Below are 17,691 nucleotides of genomic sequence, written 5' to 3'. Positions count from 1 at the left end.
GCCAGACATACATGGGTTAGTGTTGCTCACAATGATACCAAAAACTAAAACAGGAATGAACAGAGTTGAAAAAGAAGAAGAAACTGTAACTTACAGTGTTGGCACTACTCTTAGAACTCTGCGCATGCAAAACAGACAAAGAAAGACAAGAAAATACGCAAAAAAGAGATAAAACAGAGAGGAAACCAAAGATTAAATATAGAAATGAGAGAAATAAAAAGGTTCTTTAAATTATAAAATCAAGTTGTTAATTCAAACGATTAGAGCAACGTTTAAATAAAGATTAAAATGCTGTGTTAGGTCAAAAGTTAAATATATGACGTTACTGAGGAGAGGAAGAAACCACATGTTCTTGGACGTTTAATTGATTCACAAATATATTAATATGAAATTAATATTAAATTCTTGAACTTTTAGCATTTTATTGTTTATGAACAAACAACCATAAAACTACAGGACGAGACACATTTTCACGTAATTCCACAAATATCTGAAAGATAAAGAGCTGCAGTTCTCTTTACTACCCCATGTGGGCAGAGAAAAACCACTTACGGAGGGGGAGGTGGCAGCTGACAGGAGAGGAAGGATGCCTCCACAGGCAATGATAATGTTGTCCACCATCTGAGAAATGAGGTGGATGGTGTTGTGGACAAAGATGATGTTTTCATTGCTGTTAACGAAATCCATCACTGACTTGGTGGAATGGCTGGAACAAAATAAAAGAGGGGAAATTAGGGCAGAAAGGTAACATAGTGATGCACCTGAGAGGGAAAAAGTGCTGCTGACCTATTTTTGCGCAGCAGACACACACAGCTCACGTGGGTCTACTCACCTTCTCCACACGTGCACGTCCGTCTCCAGTGCAAAGAGCAGGTCGGTGAGCAACCTCTGGTGCATCGGGGACCACTTGAATTCTGGGATGCGGAACATGGTGGTGCGCGGGCCAGGGCTGAATTGACGCCTCTGCTCTTCTGTCATGGGCATTCCCCGGAAACCCAGGTCAACCCGCAGATCCCGCTCCAGCTGGGCTGCGGTACGGCCATGCAAGGCCTACAAAGGAAAGGACAACTCAAAGGTTAACAGTGCATTTTTCACTCATGCCTTTACATAAATATAAGTTGGAACAGTTCACGCTATGACTCATGGCTACAGATAAGCCAGTGTCTACTTTTACTTCCAAACAGGTTTCACCTCTTCAGATAACTGAGCACATTAAAGAAGTTTGCTTGTAAAGATCGGTTCGATCTTTTCATATTTACAAGATAAAAATTATTCATAAACAGTTCATTAATACCAAGTAGAAGTGAACAGACAATCATCATCCGTCTCAAACAAAAAAGATGCTTTATATTCAGGGTAAAAAGATCACACAGCAAACTGAAGTCAAATTAAAAAAAAATAATTTCTTCAAGGTTTTTCCAAATCCTACTGTATACTTATTATGTATCCCCACTAATGCCTGGATAATGTCTGTAGTAGCTTGGAGAGAAACTTTGTGGTTTTTGTAGTTATGATTAAGGTACTGAATGTGCATAGATACTTAAACACTTGTCAGATTAGGAGAAAACATCTCCTGGCATGGACTCCACATTTAATCTCATTTCAATAAATTCAGAGCTTTAAAGACGTATTTTGAAGTGTACTTGGAACCTCCATTGACTCGGACTACACAGTTGACCAACACCGTTACCTTTAGATGACATGAAATTGATTGTGATGTTGAGAAGCAACTTTAGAACAAGATGGCTAAGACTGGTGCTGGAAATCGCTAAGCAACAGATTCCCTGTCCACAGGTTGGATGTTTGGAGGAGCCAAGCTGAGGCTTTTAAACCAAACAATTACTTAGCAACTGTGAAGCATGGTGGTGACAGCATCAAGCTGAGGGCTAGGGTAGTTACCTCAAAATTCTTAAGGGCAGATTATACTTCAGCAACCGCACACATCAAATGTCGCTTGGGTCTGGTCGCGATCAGTTTTGCTGGTATGCTTCTGCACTGTCGGTCTGGAATTTCTAGGGACAACAGCAGTTTCCCGCAAAAGCGCAAGGAAGAGCCTATTCTAGAACCGGTGAGAACTTCGGCGGCGCCGGTGGTAGTGTTTATCTTCCAAAACAACGATGGCACGTCTGCAAGATATCACGGTCACGGAGATGGATCTAGAGGTACTAGACATCCAAGAGGAACAGGTTCTGTTAATGGAGTTGGCAAAAACCCCAAATAACCTTTCGTCGTAGTTGTCCATTGTAGTTGTTCCTCGGTTTTTAAAAATGGCGCGTCCCAGCACCGAATCAAGAAGGAAGACCACACAGACAGCCGAAAAGGCATACCAAGGACCAATCACAGCTGCTTTTAGTCTGCACACTTGTGGTTGAGGTCTGCGCGGGTTTGCAACCGTCAGGATTTTTTTGAGAAGCGCGACGACGGTTGCAGAACCTCTGCGCGAGGGCAGTGGTCGCTCACAGAGACAGATTTGACGGTTGCAGAGGCTATGCAAAAGAAGCATAACTTGGCCTTTAGACTTTGCTTTGAATCCTCAGATAGAAACTAGACTTAAGATAAAGATTGTTAACAAATACAAAACTAGTGGAACCATCAGTTTTTGTTTTTTTTATAAATTTGTTTAATAAGTCTGATCGATTCCTGAAAACTAATTAATCTAAATAAAATCCCAGCTTTTCTAGAAGTAGAAAAGCAAACAAAATGCAGCTGGATTTGTTCAAAATCTTTGATTAATTCAAAAAGTCCTTACTAGAATACTGATTGGGGCGTATACCGGTACACCCTATTTTTCAGACTATAAGCCGCTACTTTTTCCCCACGCTTTAAACCTTACGGCTTATAAGAATATGCGGCTTTTCTGTGGATTTTTCCTAACCGCCAGAGGGGGAAGTCAAAGTTAGAAATGAAAGAATAAGGGGCTAATTTTCATTTAGCACAAGAACATGCTAGCAGCAGGCACAGCGGAGAACAACTGTCCAAAATGTACACATTTTGAGATTTATTTGCCGCATTAAAGCTGCTGAACCAATGAAGAGACTGGGCTAAACTCCTGTAGAGCTGAAATAAAGAGCTGACAAAGCCTCATCTTTCAGTAGAAGCTTTAACTGCTGCGAGCCAACAAGCTAACGGGAGCTAGCATTGTTCTTTGTCCCTACTCCAGGGTCTACATGTAGAGCTCCCCCTACAGGTATGGTGGGAGACAGTTCAGTATACATCGGGCTTATAAAGGAGCATTTGCAGTTTTTTGATGGCTGCGGCTTAAAGTGAGGTGTGCTCTATAATCTGGAAAATACGGTAGATAGTTTTAAACTCTGACATCTGGATCAGTGAACTATTTCACAATCAGCTAAAACATGTGGAATCAATCCACTTTTTAAAAATGTATTAAAGTATAACCATATAATTATTACACCATGAGACATGAGGGTTTAAGAGCATCATCAAGGGGCCCAGATCCACTTTATCTTAGACATTCAAGTCTAAGGTTTGGTATTTTCACAGAATCATCAGGAGTTTTTGGGAGTTTAAACCCACCTGGGTGGTTGCTGTAGTTTGGATTTTCTTTGTGTCCTTGTCTTTCCCATCATCTGACCTCTCTGTATCAGAAGTGGTACTGGCCGTGTCTCCCCCGGTCTTCAGCCCCACAGTCTCCCCCTCTGGCCCGGATGCACCCTCCCCCTCAGGGAATTCTGGCCTGGTCGTCCCTTGGAGCTGGTTCTGACTCTCGGCTTCGGCGATAGAGCTGATGTCAGCTAGAGGACTCTGGATTTTAAACGGTCCGTCCTCGGGGAGTTCCCCGGAGTGGCGGCTTTGGGTTTGTGTTAAATCAGAGTCACAGCTTGTCATGTGGGCCAGCAGGCTGAGGTCATCGCTGGCGCTGGTGGTAGAGTGAGCGGGGACAGTGCCTGATGGAGCAGGTTGGTCTGGACTTGGAAGGACGAGGGGATCTGTGGATGCCAGAGCTGGAAGCAGCTTCTCATCCACCTGAATCAGATAAAAGAGGGGTAACATTATAAATTTTACTTTAGGGGAGGATGGAGTTCAATAAAAAGTATTTCGATGAATCATAGGGAGCAGCAATGATACCCTACCTTGCTGAAAAGAAAGCCATTGTTGCTTGGAACGCTGTCCTTCTCATCAGCCAACGTGATGAGAGGACCCATGTTCCCATCATCCTCCATGTTGACTCCAGAAAGCCCCAAGCTTGGTCCAATTCTGACCCCAGAGCCCACCGTCTCGTCTTTCGGTGCCAGGTTCCCATTAAGGTTTGGAACAACAGAGCAATAAGAACTGTCCAGGAGAGAATCCACCTCTACAAGAGGTCCGTTTTCTATTCCTACCACACCCCCACTGCCACTCACACTCCCACTTAGCCCCTCAGGAGACAGGTCCAGATCATCCAGCTTCACCTCAGTGGCTTCTACTTTTTCAGCTTTAATGTCCACCAGGAGGTCATGGACCTCCACTCTCACCCCAGGACCAGCAGTCTGCTCCCCAGGTGTCAGAGCTTCCCCGTTCGGGCGCTTCACTGAACCCTCGGCGAGAAGGTTGCGAGAGTCCCCACCTGCCCCTTCGCCATACTCGGCTTCGCTCTCTGGGGTTTGCGTCTGAGAGTTGTCATCTATCTCCAGATTCCCGTTGACGACAGGAGCTGGCGTGGCTGAGAGACCAGAGATTGTGGAGACGGAGCCTTTCTTTCCTTTCTTCATGTTTTCCTCCTCCTGACGCTGGTACTCTTCATACATCTTAGCCAGGTACTCTTTATGAGCTTCATAGGTCACCTGTGGGAGACGGTGGGACATAAATGGTAAGGTGATCAGAAAATGTGTGCCGACAGCAGCTTCCCTCCTCATCTACAGCTACCTGCAACTATGACCTATAAATCATCAGGGTCAGAGCACAAATAAAACAGGGACTCCAGAGCAAAACAGCAGTGCTTTAAAGTTTATGTGCCCTTCAATTAAAAACAGGAAAAAAATCAACTGCAAGTAAAAAAAAATTGAAATTGAAAAACATAAATAAAAACTATAAAAAACTAAAACCATGACATTGATTTTGAATATATATGCATGTGTACACACACAAAAATTAATCAAACTCTATGTTTAAATCAATATTTTATTTTCTAGATGATCATTTAATAAATTTGTATTATTACTTTTTCAGTTTTGTGTTATTTTAATTTCTAGTGTGAATTTGTCATTTTCTTTATTGGATGGGTATGTAAACTTTCTAGAGCAACTGTACACTGAGAAAAAAGAAAGATAAAAAGAACAAATTTAAAAAAAGAGGATCCAATTATTACTATTATTAGAAAAAACACAGAAAATATCTAAGCACATAATATCATAGCTAGAGATTCATGCGCTTATGTTTCTCTTCTTCATTTCGAAACCCTTATTTCCCTTTTTTTTTTTTTTTTATCAAAACATCTCAAGCCTTTCTGTAGGTCTTGGCAAAAGCGGTCTGTGCCCGCTTTTTCAGTCTGTGTTTTTGCTCTTTGCAACCAATTGCAAATGTGTTTTCTCATTTGGAAATGAGTGTTTGGAGCAGGCGAATCGTGTACTTGAGCTCCCATCTTCAAAAAAGAAGATGATCATCTACTTATGGTCAAAAAGGGAGGACATATGTTCCACTAATAGCTCTCACTAATTCACTAATAGTTTATAAGAATAAAAAGAATAAAAAGAAGAATAAAAACATTTGGTTTTTCAGAATAAGCAAGATAATGTAAAACATATAAATCAAACGTCCCTGTGTTTCTGAATTAATGAGCAAAGTAGACAAACTTTCACATCACATATCATAACCAAGAGACAAAGATTCTCTGAAGGAAAGGCGTCACTTGCATAGATTTCTGCCGGTTTGTAGTTACTATTGGTAATCTTAATGTTTTTCAGAAACAAGAAAATTTCAATGATGAAAGAAAGTACTTCTAGCTCAGTGACATAAAGTTAAGCCGTTTTTTTTGTGTCAGAGTAACAGCTATACATTTTTTTCTTTCTTTTACTGTTAGAACTATATGTATTCGACATTATAGGATATGAATCTGTCTCTCTACAGGACCTTCAGATGGTATTTATTGCAAACTGCAAAAGAAAAGCTAGTCTAATTCAGTTCTGCACACTACTTTAGTTGGCCAAAAAAAAAAACAATGAAGACTAAAGTGTGATTTTTTTGCACACATACCTTTGAATGCGCAATCGAGAGGGTATCAACCCACACTCTCCATCCCCCCCATTCGTATTTGATGGCATGGTAGAGAAGGATCCTAAAGATGTTGTACACCATTTCAGTGATCTTCTGCTCATCTGGGTTCTTAGGATTGATATATCCGAGAGAGAACATCCAGTCCTGCCACACTGAGCACTGCAACAGGCAACTGATGACCAAAAACACATACATGAGCAGCTGATCAATGTAACAAATGATCAGTTGTTAAAACAGGAATAAATAGAAGTGGAATAAATGTATAAATGAGCATCTGCTTTTTTTTTTACCGTCTGTTTTCGCGGCTGTTACTAAACAGTTTAATCATGTCGGAAAGGAAGAGTCTTCGGACTTCCATCAGTTCAGCGCTTGGTGAGGAGTTCTTTAACAATGTAGCCACTACTTTCAGAATCACTGCATGAAACAAGAAAGCATCAATAATGACAGAAGAGGGAAAGAAAATAGCAAGGAAGAAAACAGAGCCGATTTCCAATCCAGGCTTGTTTGTTCACATTACCAAAGAGAAACAAATGACAGACTGAAGCCACAGAGGAGTGTTTTGCCACTTACTTGGATTCTGGATCTTGACAGTGGAGTCTGGCTCAGGGTGGGGTTTGTGGACCACCTGGGTGCAAACCTGCTCAGTCAGAATCTGCATTTACAGAAATTTAAGGGGACACCATTTAAACAGCAAGCAAATCATTTCTATTGTGATATTTTGACAAAGATAAATGTAAATCTGTAGGGAAATGCAGAGAAAGGAGACGTTTTCCCACAATTTCCTACCTCATATAGCGTGTTGTAGGTGGTAATTGAAACGGTGTTGGTGTGCATCATCAGCCTTTCTCCCAGCAGTGTGAACAGACTGTGCGTGTGCATGATCTCCACCTTCCTCCTGGAGGGGAACCGAAACAACAATCCATATTATTTAGGACCAGTGTGATAATTAGAACTGACCCTGATTGCTACTGAGCAAACAACATATTAGTATAATCTGGGCTGACAACCAGGAAACAACACTGATGTGTTTGATAACAAAAGCCTTAGAAATGAAAAGAGCACAGCAGAGGCAGTCTGTATAAATATATATATATATTTCATGTTAAATTGCTTATAAAATACTGAAAAGTAGCCCTGCAAAATATGCTGTTTTCTTTTAAAGCTTAAATTAAAACAAATCGATTATTACACTTTTAACAACCTAAAACCTTAAATATTTTTCTTTCCTTTCTTTCTTTTGTATCTACAAAAAAGTAAAAAAAAAAAAAAATGATACTATCTGGCTTGAGACAGTATTTTCACACTAACAAGGTGCCTTTCAAAGAGGTGTTAATTGAGATGGTGTTCAGAGGCTGTTCATCTACTAACAACAATGCCTTTTTTCCCCCTTCAAATTTTCCATATTCCAACCTTGTGCAGCTTTCTCATGTTTCTTGACTTAATTTAAACTTATTATAAACATAGTAAGATTTAGATGCTGTGACAGGTCTTCAGCAAAGAGGGCCAAAAATAATAGCAATACGCTTTTTGTTGCAGGTATACTTTTTAATGCTAGTCAGTCTAAAGAAAAATCCTAGAGATTCCACTTAAAGGTATAGCGGAGGATTTTCGCAATTTTTTGAAAAGACCCACCCTCCCTACTTTAAAATAAAAATGCACATGCACAACTATTAAACGCATGCAAGAGCGTGCACGAGCCCATTTCTCCTCGTGCACGCTCTGTTTAAAAGTTGCTGTTTGCATTGCTCATACAAGCTTACTTTCCAAAAGGTTTACAATTTTTCCAATATGGCAGACTCACCACCGGTAAGTGAAAATGGAGACGAACACGTAAAACGACTTTACGTAAACATATCAGCAGAATGATTGACAATTAGAAGGAGCACTTATTTTGATGATCCACCCGGAAAAAGAACATTCTCCACTATGTCATTTAACATTCAGGTGTAGTGTACCCAATCTGACTAAAGCCAGTAGCATTATAAATGTAAAGTGTAACTTTTGATGTTACACTGCTTAAATTTATTACAGTTATCCTCACCTACCACTTTAAGGGGTGAATTGTAGTTACTATTTGCTATACATTACAAATTCTTAGATATTATGTTAACTCAATGTGGAGATGCTTTTTTAGTTATGCAGATGTAACGCTAAAGTGGGCCACTAGTTTTTTTTATTTTTTATACAAAAGTATGCAAATTGCAATAAGATGTGTGATGGGAGCAGATTTCAAGTGGGTGGAGGAGTAATTTGTGTCGGGCTCAGGTGCAGTGTGGTGGCCCTCCCTCATCTCATACAGCGAGAGGTGTCCGTGTCACATGGGATGACTAAATCCCCCAGCATTCTTAGCCCCTCATCAAGATTTCCCCTCCCTCCGAGTGCACGCTGTCACAATGATTCTTTCTGCCCGGACATGATGACAAGGATGAGATCTCCACACAAACATGAACAAATAGATCTTGGAAAGCTCACTGGAGAGTGTGATGCTGGACATTAGTAGTTACTTTATAGATTGGCTGTGAAAGTCTAACAGTTTCTCTGCATTAATGCATCATTTTAAAGAACATTTTATTTCTTCTTTCAAATTAGCTGGAGCTATTGATAATCTGCATATTTACAAATTTAAATTCCACTGACTACAACCCTCTTTAGTTTAAATATTATTGTGGGGCGAAAACTCAAGTCTAGCTACTCCCCTTATAAGTAAAGGAAACTGTACATTATTATAATGAGTTACCAAGACAGCTGCTCAAGCTGGAAGTGATTAAGAGTTTACCATTTTCAGCACCTAAAAGGAAGGCAGAGTACATAAAAAAACTGCTTTCCTTTTTTAGTTTATCAACGTCTCTCACTGCACTGCAAAAAAATAATCTACATAAGTAATTGTTTCTTAAAATAAGTGTATTTTTTCTTTAATTAAGGAGTTAAGTGAGACACTTTGCCAATTGAAGAAGACAGTTATTTAAATAAGAAAACAAACAATAGCATTTTCTCATTTCAAGTGCATATTATCTATTTATCTTATTTTATGAGTAAAAACATACATATCAAACAAACATATCATTCCATTGGCAAATCATATAATTTACCTTCTTAAGCTAAGGCTAAATACACTTAAAGCTATTACGATGCTGTCTGCAACTATCTTCAGTATAGGATGCTAAAGACAGTTTAAAATGAAAACTACATTAAACAAATACAACTCTAGAATCACTTTGTCTTTGTTTCAGTACAACTGATCTAAATGTAAATGGTCCCCTTTTCAACTAACATTCATCCATCCAATTTCCATCACACTTATCCCAAGCGGGGTTGCGATGGGAGCTGTCTACGGGACAGAGACGGGGTACACCCTGGACAGGTCTCCAGTCCATCGCATTGCAGCACTGAGACAAACAGGATAAACAAACTTGCACACACACTCACACCTAAGGAGAATTCAGAGAAGCCAATTAACCTAACAGTCATGTTTTAGGACTGGAGGAAGCCGGGGTACCTGGAGAAAACGCACGCATACTCAGGGAGAACATGTAAACTCCATGCAGAAAGACCCTGGGCTGGGAGTCGAATCCAGAACCCAGCAAGGCAGCAGTGCTACTAGTGCGCCACTGAGCAGCCCCCAACTAGCATTGTAATCTATTTTTCTATTAATCATCAATAGTAAAATGACCAGAAATATATATTTTCAATGCTGCTCTTATAATTACATCATTGAAGAGAAACTGAATGTGAAAATTTTTTTAAAAGGCTAAATTGAACTCAAAAATTTGGTTGATGCAACCTTGTCTTAAAATATTCGTGGTTGTTAACTACTGGGCATAAAAAGATTAGAAGAAAGAAGAATAAAGTTGGCACTTACTTGTGGCCGAGGTGCTTAAGGAAGTAGCCTAGGACCTTGAGGGCCTGAACCCGTATACTTTCACTCTTAGAGGCTAGGAGTTTGCAGATCACCCTGAAATGAAAATATGTACATGGGGATAAAACTTTATAACACAAATGCAGAGTAAGACAAATAGATAATAATAATAAAAAAAACTTTAATGTTGTTGTTTTATGCGGTTACTAATAAATGTAAGCTTTTTATGAACTTTTGCTCCATATCTCATGAAACAATATGCATCTAGAATTCTGCTCTTTTGTAAAAGGCTTTTTCACAATTTTAACCAATTTCAAAACATTTAGACTTAGAGGATTGCTTTAAATCATACTTAACAATCTGTCATATCTGCATTCTGTGTATAAAACATACATAAAAATATGCTGTGAGATAATGTCAATCCTTCCGGTACATTGGCATCAAAAAAAAAAATCAGTTTGAATCTATTTTACATGCTGGTGTCTAAGAGAGTCTGCTTTGTGATATGGTCCATCTAAATGTTACTAAATGCTAAGCTAAATGCTTTTAACAAGTGCAGAAAAACAACATAAATCCTTTTAAGGGTGTTAATTAAACCTAAAGATATCCTCCCAGACTGATTGTTGCAGGTCCATTATTAATATTTGGAAATAACTAATTCAAATGCTTTACTTTTGCCCAATGCACAGAACACCCGGGTTGTAAATACAGAAAAAAACATTTTTACTTGAGAGGGATGTTCATCAAAGGCGTGTACAAAGGGGACACATAAGAAGGCAGCACAGCTTGCATTAGCTCTCAAGCAATAAGAGTTACTGTAGCAACCAAGAAGGCATCCAAGTGAAGTTATGCATTGGGAAAATTACCCACACAGTTGGCCGGGGTCTGTCTTCGAGTAATCAGAAGGCTCTGTTCTCTTAAGTATTATTACTCAGCATGCAAAGATGAGTCTGATTACATAGTGATGTTAATGTTGCTGCACAAATCCACCACAGGAGAACACAACATGCCTTCTGATCAGCAGACACGTCATACCAACAGAAAACATTGAGAATGGTGCTTAATTCTAAAGTTATACACTGTATGAAAAAGGTAAACATCTTTTTTTTCCTGACAACCTAAACTTAAATTAGCCTACTTCATTTTATAGGTAAGTTGGACACATTTAAAATATGTATATTTGCTAAATGTAGGGACAATATGTGAGAGCTTTTAATATACTATGATTAGTATCACGTAATTCTCAGATGACCAACTTAGGAAAACATAGGTGATGTGATAACTTTGTATGTTTTTGATGGATTTATTCGTATTATTTGAATTATATGGATGCATTTTAAGGAAGCACCTAAAACACACTGATGTCATGTGCAACAATGTGAAAATCATCAAAGAAAGGGATCAACCCAAATATTAGAAAAGAGAAAATAAAAGACCTAAAAGAAAATAAGGACCTACAAAGGGTCGGTTTTATCCGTAGTAAAGTTCATAGATTTCTGAAACTTCGCCTGTTTAAACAATTAGACAGCAGTATAAATAGTATAGGAATGCCCAGTAATAGTGATTCTTAAAAAGGAGACAGGCTTTGAGTCCTAGAAATGAGCATGCTTTTGTATAAAACATCAAGTGAATAAAAGCGATGGCCATTGTGAACAAGCTTTCCATTTCCATGTGTAGCACCATAAGAGCTGAAAGACCACTCAGAGAGGAGGAATAGAACATTTCTCTCAAAGCAACAAGAAAAAATAGCGTTAAAGTCAGCAATTTAAGTTTAAGCCTTTAAGTTTTGTCTTTGTTGTGTCTGTCCATCATAACTACTCTAGCTTTTGGAGGGAAAGAGGTAAAGCTTAAAAAGTCCAGTTCAACATACCAACTGTAAAGTATGGCGGTGGCAGTATTGTGCTGTGGAGGTGTTTCGCCTTAGTAAGAACAAAATGGATAAAAATAGCAATGTGTGGAACTATAGAAGATATAAATGTGGCTTCCAAATCAAAAGTAGCTCCAAAGTGTCCCAAAGTTTTAGGAAGACTAATTATGGGCTGACCAGACTGAGTTCCACTATTTTGGGAGGAATGAGCAGGAGTTATGACAAACTACTAAGATAAGCTTCTTTAATGATGACAACATGTCTGTCTTTGAAGATTATTACAAGACAATCCTAAAGAATTTCAATCTGACATTATTAACATTTATCAGTTAGAAAAAGGCTAGGTATCCAAGGAGACCTAAAAGAGGAAATTTTTAATTAGCTATAACATCAGACTGTGAGACCAATTGGGTGTTTTGTACATCCTAAAATTATAGTTTCAGCTATGCTATAACTAGTAAATGTTTAAGGTTGTGTGAATGTAAATTAAACAGATGTAATTCTTAGAGCAGGAGCAGAGCTTTGTCTATGAACATGCATGAGTGGGCTGCAATCACCTGATGCCATTTCTCTGGTCAAAAGCAGGGATCATGGATGCCGGGTGCTCAGACATAAGAGCCACCAGCAGCTGGAGCACATCGTGGATATTTTCATCCTGCGTAAGAAAAAGAAAGCAAGGTGAACAGGTGAGACGGCAGCGGAGGAGTAGGAGGGGAACAAAAGGAAAAGGCCCGGAGGCTAGAGATGAATAGAAGGCTAGGAGGACAAAGAGAGAGATGCAGGGGTGGACACGGAGGGGGGAATTGCGGAGGAGCAGGTGGTATTTCAGAGCAAGAATAGATATAATTGTTACAGAGGAGTACATTCTGTTCAGTCCATTGTTGCGGCAGTTTTTTATGCTGTCACCGTACTGAAGCTGACTCACTCTCACTTATTTAAGTGGACCATAACTCCAGCCCCCAGACTATAGCGCATACTTTGCCACCAGCTTCACTCAGGCTCTCGCCATCCTCCCTCTTTGTCCCGCTTTCTTTACTATTTTAATAAAGAGGATAAAGAACTGAACCTCATGCATGGTCAGCAGATAGTTGAGGATGCTCTGCAGCTCGTCCTCCTTCACGCCCCGGTCCTGGAAGAAAAAAAAATAAAATAGATTTACAAATACGCCTCATTGATCTATATTATTATTTTTTTTACTTCTTATTAACCTCAGATGACTCAACATAGAAGAAGGAACAAACACTAATGCGCACATACTAAAGCTACCATGCTCCATTGACATTGCTCATCTTTAATGCTATTTTCCACATATTTCAGATTAAGAAGCAAACTGCCCGGGAGGAGAAACAACGGAGAACATCAAAGACGTAAAGTGATTTCCCACAGCTTAAACTATGCCATGAAGATAATCACATTTTCTCCCTCTACCTTCAGTATGAGTTGTTTGAGGAAGAGGAGCATGAAGGCTCTAAGCGAGATGATCTCCTTCTGGGACGGCCGCGGTCCATCTGAGCAAAAACATACAGGTAGAAATAAAGATTAGCAAAACATTTTCACAGATCGATAATGGCACGCTAAACATGTCCGTAACGCAGTCTGAGTGAGCCCTTCTGTTTACTGACAGTTTTATGAGGCTTCCTCGAGAGCTGGAGAAAAGAAAAAAACATTCACATGAGCTCACTTTCTCTTCATCAGAACTGTAAATCACTGTCATTAACTCCACAAGCTATTTGGCAATCTGGATATTTTATGCTTGTGCTAATTTAACTTATTACAGTAATGCCAAAGTCATTTGCAAAAAAATTGTGATTGATGGTCAGAGTGATCCAAAGCAAACAAGCTGCAGAATCCACTGTGTCTAATTTGTTGCTCTGGCACTGCATCCATTTTTATAGAAGCATAATAACATTAAGAAAGGAATTGTTGCTGCAACTTTAATCAACTATATTAAAGCCAGTGAATCCCAGAAAATGATGTTTTTTCTTTTTAGCTTTCATCCTTGCCTTGAAGGTGGTACAATATATAAATATTAGCAACATGGTTAAAGAATTTAAAAGGAGATATTGATATTCACATCTCGGTGAATAGAGGCAGACAGAGTATGCATTTTCAAATGTCCTAAAGTTTTTGGAAACTAAAAAAAAACTTTCATATAATTTCTTGACTTTACAGACACTAAAATATTAAACTACCATTGTATGTGATTGTTTGGGATGTTATTGTCTTTCCTGTTCAAATATTGCAGATAATAATTAGTGGCATCATTTTCATTCCTTCAAACTGTATTTATCTGATATTTATATTATGAATTAATTTAGTTTATAAAAGGTTTGAGAGGATTTTTTTTGAAGGACTATGTTTTTGAAAATGGACTAACTTCCAGAACACTGTTTGCATTATATATACACATTTTGCATTTAAGATGAAAAAAGATTTTTTTGTCTGTCAATATGCTCTATCCAGAACGTAAAGTTTTAGCTCAACCTGGTTGAATTTCGTAAAAAGTCTTCTTTAAGGAACCTTTGGCTATCTGATTAATAATCAATAAATAAATATAATAGACATGTTATTAGATTTGGAAAATAGCTGTTAGTTTTAGCCCTAATTGACATAGAAGAGTATTTGCGGAAAGCTGGTGATGATTGAAAAGCACACATTTTTTAGATCTACAGCTTTCGATCCTTTGGAGCATGCAGTTGTTTGTCCCCCCAATATCGACCTTTGTAAATGTAATTTATTCCCATATATGTAGTATGTCATTTTGATTTGTATCTATTATTTTTAGTTTCCAGGGTGGACTTGATGCTTAAAGATAAATTAACAGCTATTAATAAACCTGTATAAGGAAGCCACAGTTCCAAAGTCAACCTTGCCCTTTAATAGTTGAGACTTCAGATTTAGCAGCTCTAAACAATGTGAGTAAGAACGAGAATGAGAGAAAAGGAATCAAATGAATATTCCAATGCCTTTTTCATATTGATCAAAATAAATAAAAGGGCCCAAATCAGCAGCTGTATTTGATTTAGTCATTATAATTTGCATTTAAACTATCTTACACAGCCCACTAATTAAGTACAGCATGAAATGTTTTGGTAAATATCAGCTTTGATAGATGTTTACGTTTAAAAATTAAAGAGTTTAAGGTTTAAAAACACTTTTTTCCAAAAAACTACAACATTTACATCAGTAATAGTCATTTTTAGGCCACACATTATACATCATCCTGAACGAATAAGAAATGCAAGTCAACAAAAGATGTCAAACCTACATGATTTAATATTTTTTCACACTTCATAGTGAACTGTTATCAATATTATGTCAGATTGGGTGTATTTTCAAGATTTTATGAGCTCTCCTCATTTATCACTTCTGTATGCCATTAGAGAAAAAAAATGCCATTAAAAACAAAGTATTTCTTTGCTCAATGAAACACACCATACCCTCCTTCAAAATAAAAAATCTCGATTGACTGAAGCTGAAGGAAATGTAAAAACTAAGGAAAACAAAAAAGAGAGGAGTGTCTCTGGGCGTTTGTCTGCCATGCTTTGGTGCCCTTGAATTATACGAGTGCGTCTAGTCGTCTGAGCCCGTTCACCCGTTCTTCACTAAGCCAAAAACATGACACTGAGGCCCTCCTTTGTTATCCATCATCCTCACCTGTCAATGGGCTGCTCATTTGGGCTGAAAATGATGACAGGGAACATCCATCATTGTTTATAAAACAAATATATTCCTGGTTTTAGGGTCTTACATACATTACAATCTATATAAGATTTAAACTGACTTAAATAGGATCCAAGGGGTAAAGTTAAAAACTGTGTTTTACTTCTATAAATGAATGTTCCTGATTTTCATCAGACAACAGTTTTTAGGCATATTTGCTAAACAAAATTGGATTTTCTTTACTTATAAACCAAAATGAGATTTCAAGAAGGTCAAATAATTGGTTATTATTCGTATATAAGTTACGAGGCTTTCCAAGAGGGTATAACTACATAAGACAAAACAAACTGAAAACCATTAACATTGATAGATACGTAAACTGTTTGTCAAGTAATTTAGTAGTCCATTAACTTGGTAATCCATTATGTGTAATTGGAGTACACAGACTCTAACATGTCGTTAGGTGAAAGAACAACCCACTCACAGCAGTAAGCATTATGGCGAAATGGTGAAAAATATAAGGAGCCTTTGCGTCTGAGGTGAAAACCTTTTTCGCCAGTGAATATCTTCTATCCAGATGCCCTCGAGTGACATAGTTTTTAGCTTCACCTTGTTTGAATAGTGTATTAGAGCACCTTTTGCTATCAAATTATAAGTAATTTCATCTAAAAAATATTCGACAGATTAATCCATTACTAAACTATCATTAGTTGCAGCCCTAGTTGAAGGCATTGGTTTAAGCACCATCCTCTGCACCATTAGCCCCCAGCTGTATGCAGCTTTATTTTTCACGAGTGCTTACACATTGCACAACACTGCTAGAAGCACACTCATTACTTTCTAACTATCTAAATGAGCAAAAGAAAACTAATCTGGATGCAACTGACAGTTGTTTTTTGGAGTTTGTGCTACCCCTGCAACACAGCGGTGTCCTCTACAGAAAGCCATATTACCCCGAACAAAAATCTTAACCTTTGGGCATAAAATGCAGTAAAGGTTCATACAAGAGACTGGCAATGCAGAGCCTCTCAGGTATTATAGCCTCTCATATATTCCATCCAATTTTTAGTTTGTGCACTATTGCAATTGCACACTTTAATTCTATCATGCATCCGGTAAACATTTAAGATTCACATAAACAATTGTGGATGTACGTCTACAAAATTAGGAAAGTGGTGTGTGTGAGACTACTGAATAGTAAAAATAAGCAATACACAAACTGCTTTTTTCTGCTAAATTTTTCCTGCAATAAACTGGAAAGAAATGCAATTACCATATAGACTGAATTCTGACCTATTTGTAAGAATCAAAGCAATGTCACTACAGAAGGCCTAAGGTTTCCTTTTTTATTACAGCGCATTTGTCTTTTTATAGCCGGAAGGAGGATTTGAATTATTTGCCAAGTAAAGGGGGAAAAAAGTGCAAATTAATTTTGTTGTCTCATGAAAGAAGTAAAGCCAAAGGAAACTGAAAAAAACAGCAATACAGAAAAAAATTTAATGTGCAACTTGGAATCAACCTCTTTCCCTCAGACTGACACTAAGATGAATCAATTTTTATCCACAAAGCCTGTGGTGAGATCAAACATTTTCCTATTACTATGTAAATTAGTGCGTATCACCCTCTTACAGTACAGTCAAGTGTACGTGCATGTGGTCTGTCAAACCATAACTAGCACATTTTGGCTTTGAATGGCAGTAAGTATGTGTCTGAGGCTAATTGTTGCTGTGCTGCTATCAGCGCTCCTTTATGGGGCTGAATCCCAGCAGTCAAACGGCAATATCACCAAACAAAAAAGGGATCCAGACAGTCACTTGATTAGAAATTCCAAACGCTCCCTTGGATCTGCCCATCAAATTTGTCTGTTACCATGGTGACCTTGGATGCGTACTCACAGTCAGCAGCAGGTCTGAGGCGAAGAAGAGGTTGATTAAAGTGAGGGCGTACTCTGACCTTTTTTGATGCTGCAGTTCATGGCAACAGAAACTGTTAAAACTGTCTTTTTCAGTTTTTTTAACAGTACAAAAAGCAGACACACTGTTTTCACAGTAAGGGTACGTTAACAATTCACAATGTAGAAAATGGACCAGGATTC

General features: G+C 38.3%; 1 protein-coding gene across 2 annotated transcripts in view; it reads right to left on the bottom strand.

Annotated features, from left to right (window-relative positions):
• Positions 1 to 17,691, bottom strand: part of nbeaa (neurobeachin a) — a 150,273-nt gene that overhangs the window by 42,549 nt on the left and 90,033 nt on the right. For both annotated transcript variants that reach the window (XM_038278784.1, XM_038278785.1), the window contains exons 14-26: positions 13,362 to 13,441; positions 13,000 to 13,062; positions 12,491 to 12,588; positions 10,070 to 10,162; positions 6,997 to 7,105; positions 6,781 to 6,862; positions 6,501 to 6,624; positions 6,190 to 6,382; positions 4,092 to 4,781; positions 3,535 to 3,984; positions 833 to 1,050; positions 553 to 706; positions 95 to 118 (exon numbers count right to left, since the gene is read on the bottom strand). In XM_038278784.1, coding sequence (XP_038134712.1) covers positions 95 to 118; positions 553 to 706; positions 833 to 1,050; positions 3,535 to 3,984; positions 4,092 to 4,781; positions 6,190 to 6,382; positions 6,501 to 6,624; positions 6,781 to 6,862; positions 6,997 to 7,105; positions 10,070 to 10,162; positions 12,491 to 12,588; positions 13,000 to 13,062; positions 13,362 to 13,441 — 2,378 coding nt within the window. The remainder of the gene's footprint in view (positions 1 to 94; positions 119 to 552; positions 707 to 832; positions 1,051 to 3,534; positions 3,985 to 4,091; positions 4,782 to 6,189; positions 6,383 to 6,500; positions 6,625 to 6,780; positions 6,863 to 6,996; positions 7,106 to 10,069; positions 10,163 to 12,490; positions 12,589 to 12,999; positions 13,063 to 13,361; positions 13,442 to 17,691) is intronic.

Source organism: Cyprinodon tularosa, unplaced genomic scaffold (genome assembly GCF_016077235.1).
Source record: "Cyprinodon tularosa strain WSP-4 unplaced genomic scaffold, ASM1607723v1 ctg144, whole genome shotgun sequence".
Classification (NCBI taxonomy): Eukaryota; Metazoa; Chordata; class Actinopteri; order Cyprinodontiformes; family Cyprinodontidae; genus Cyprinodon; species Cyprinodon tularosa.
The sequence above is the reverse complement of the archived record's forward strand: the minus strand, read 5'-3'. Positions and strand labels throughout refer to the sequence as shown.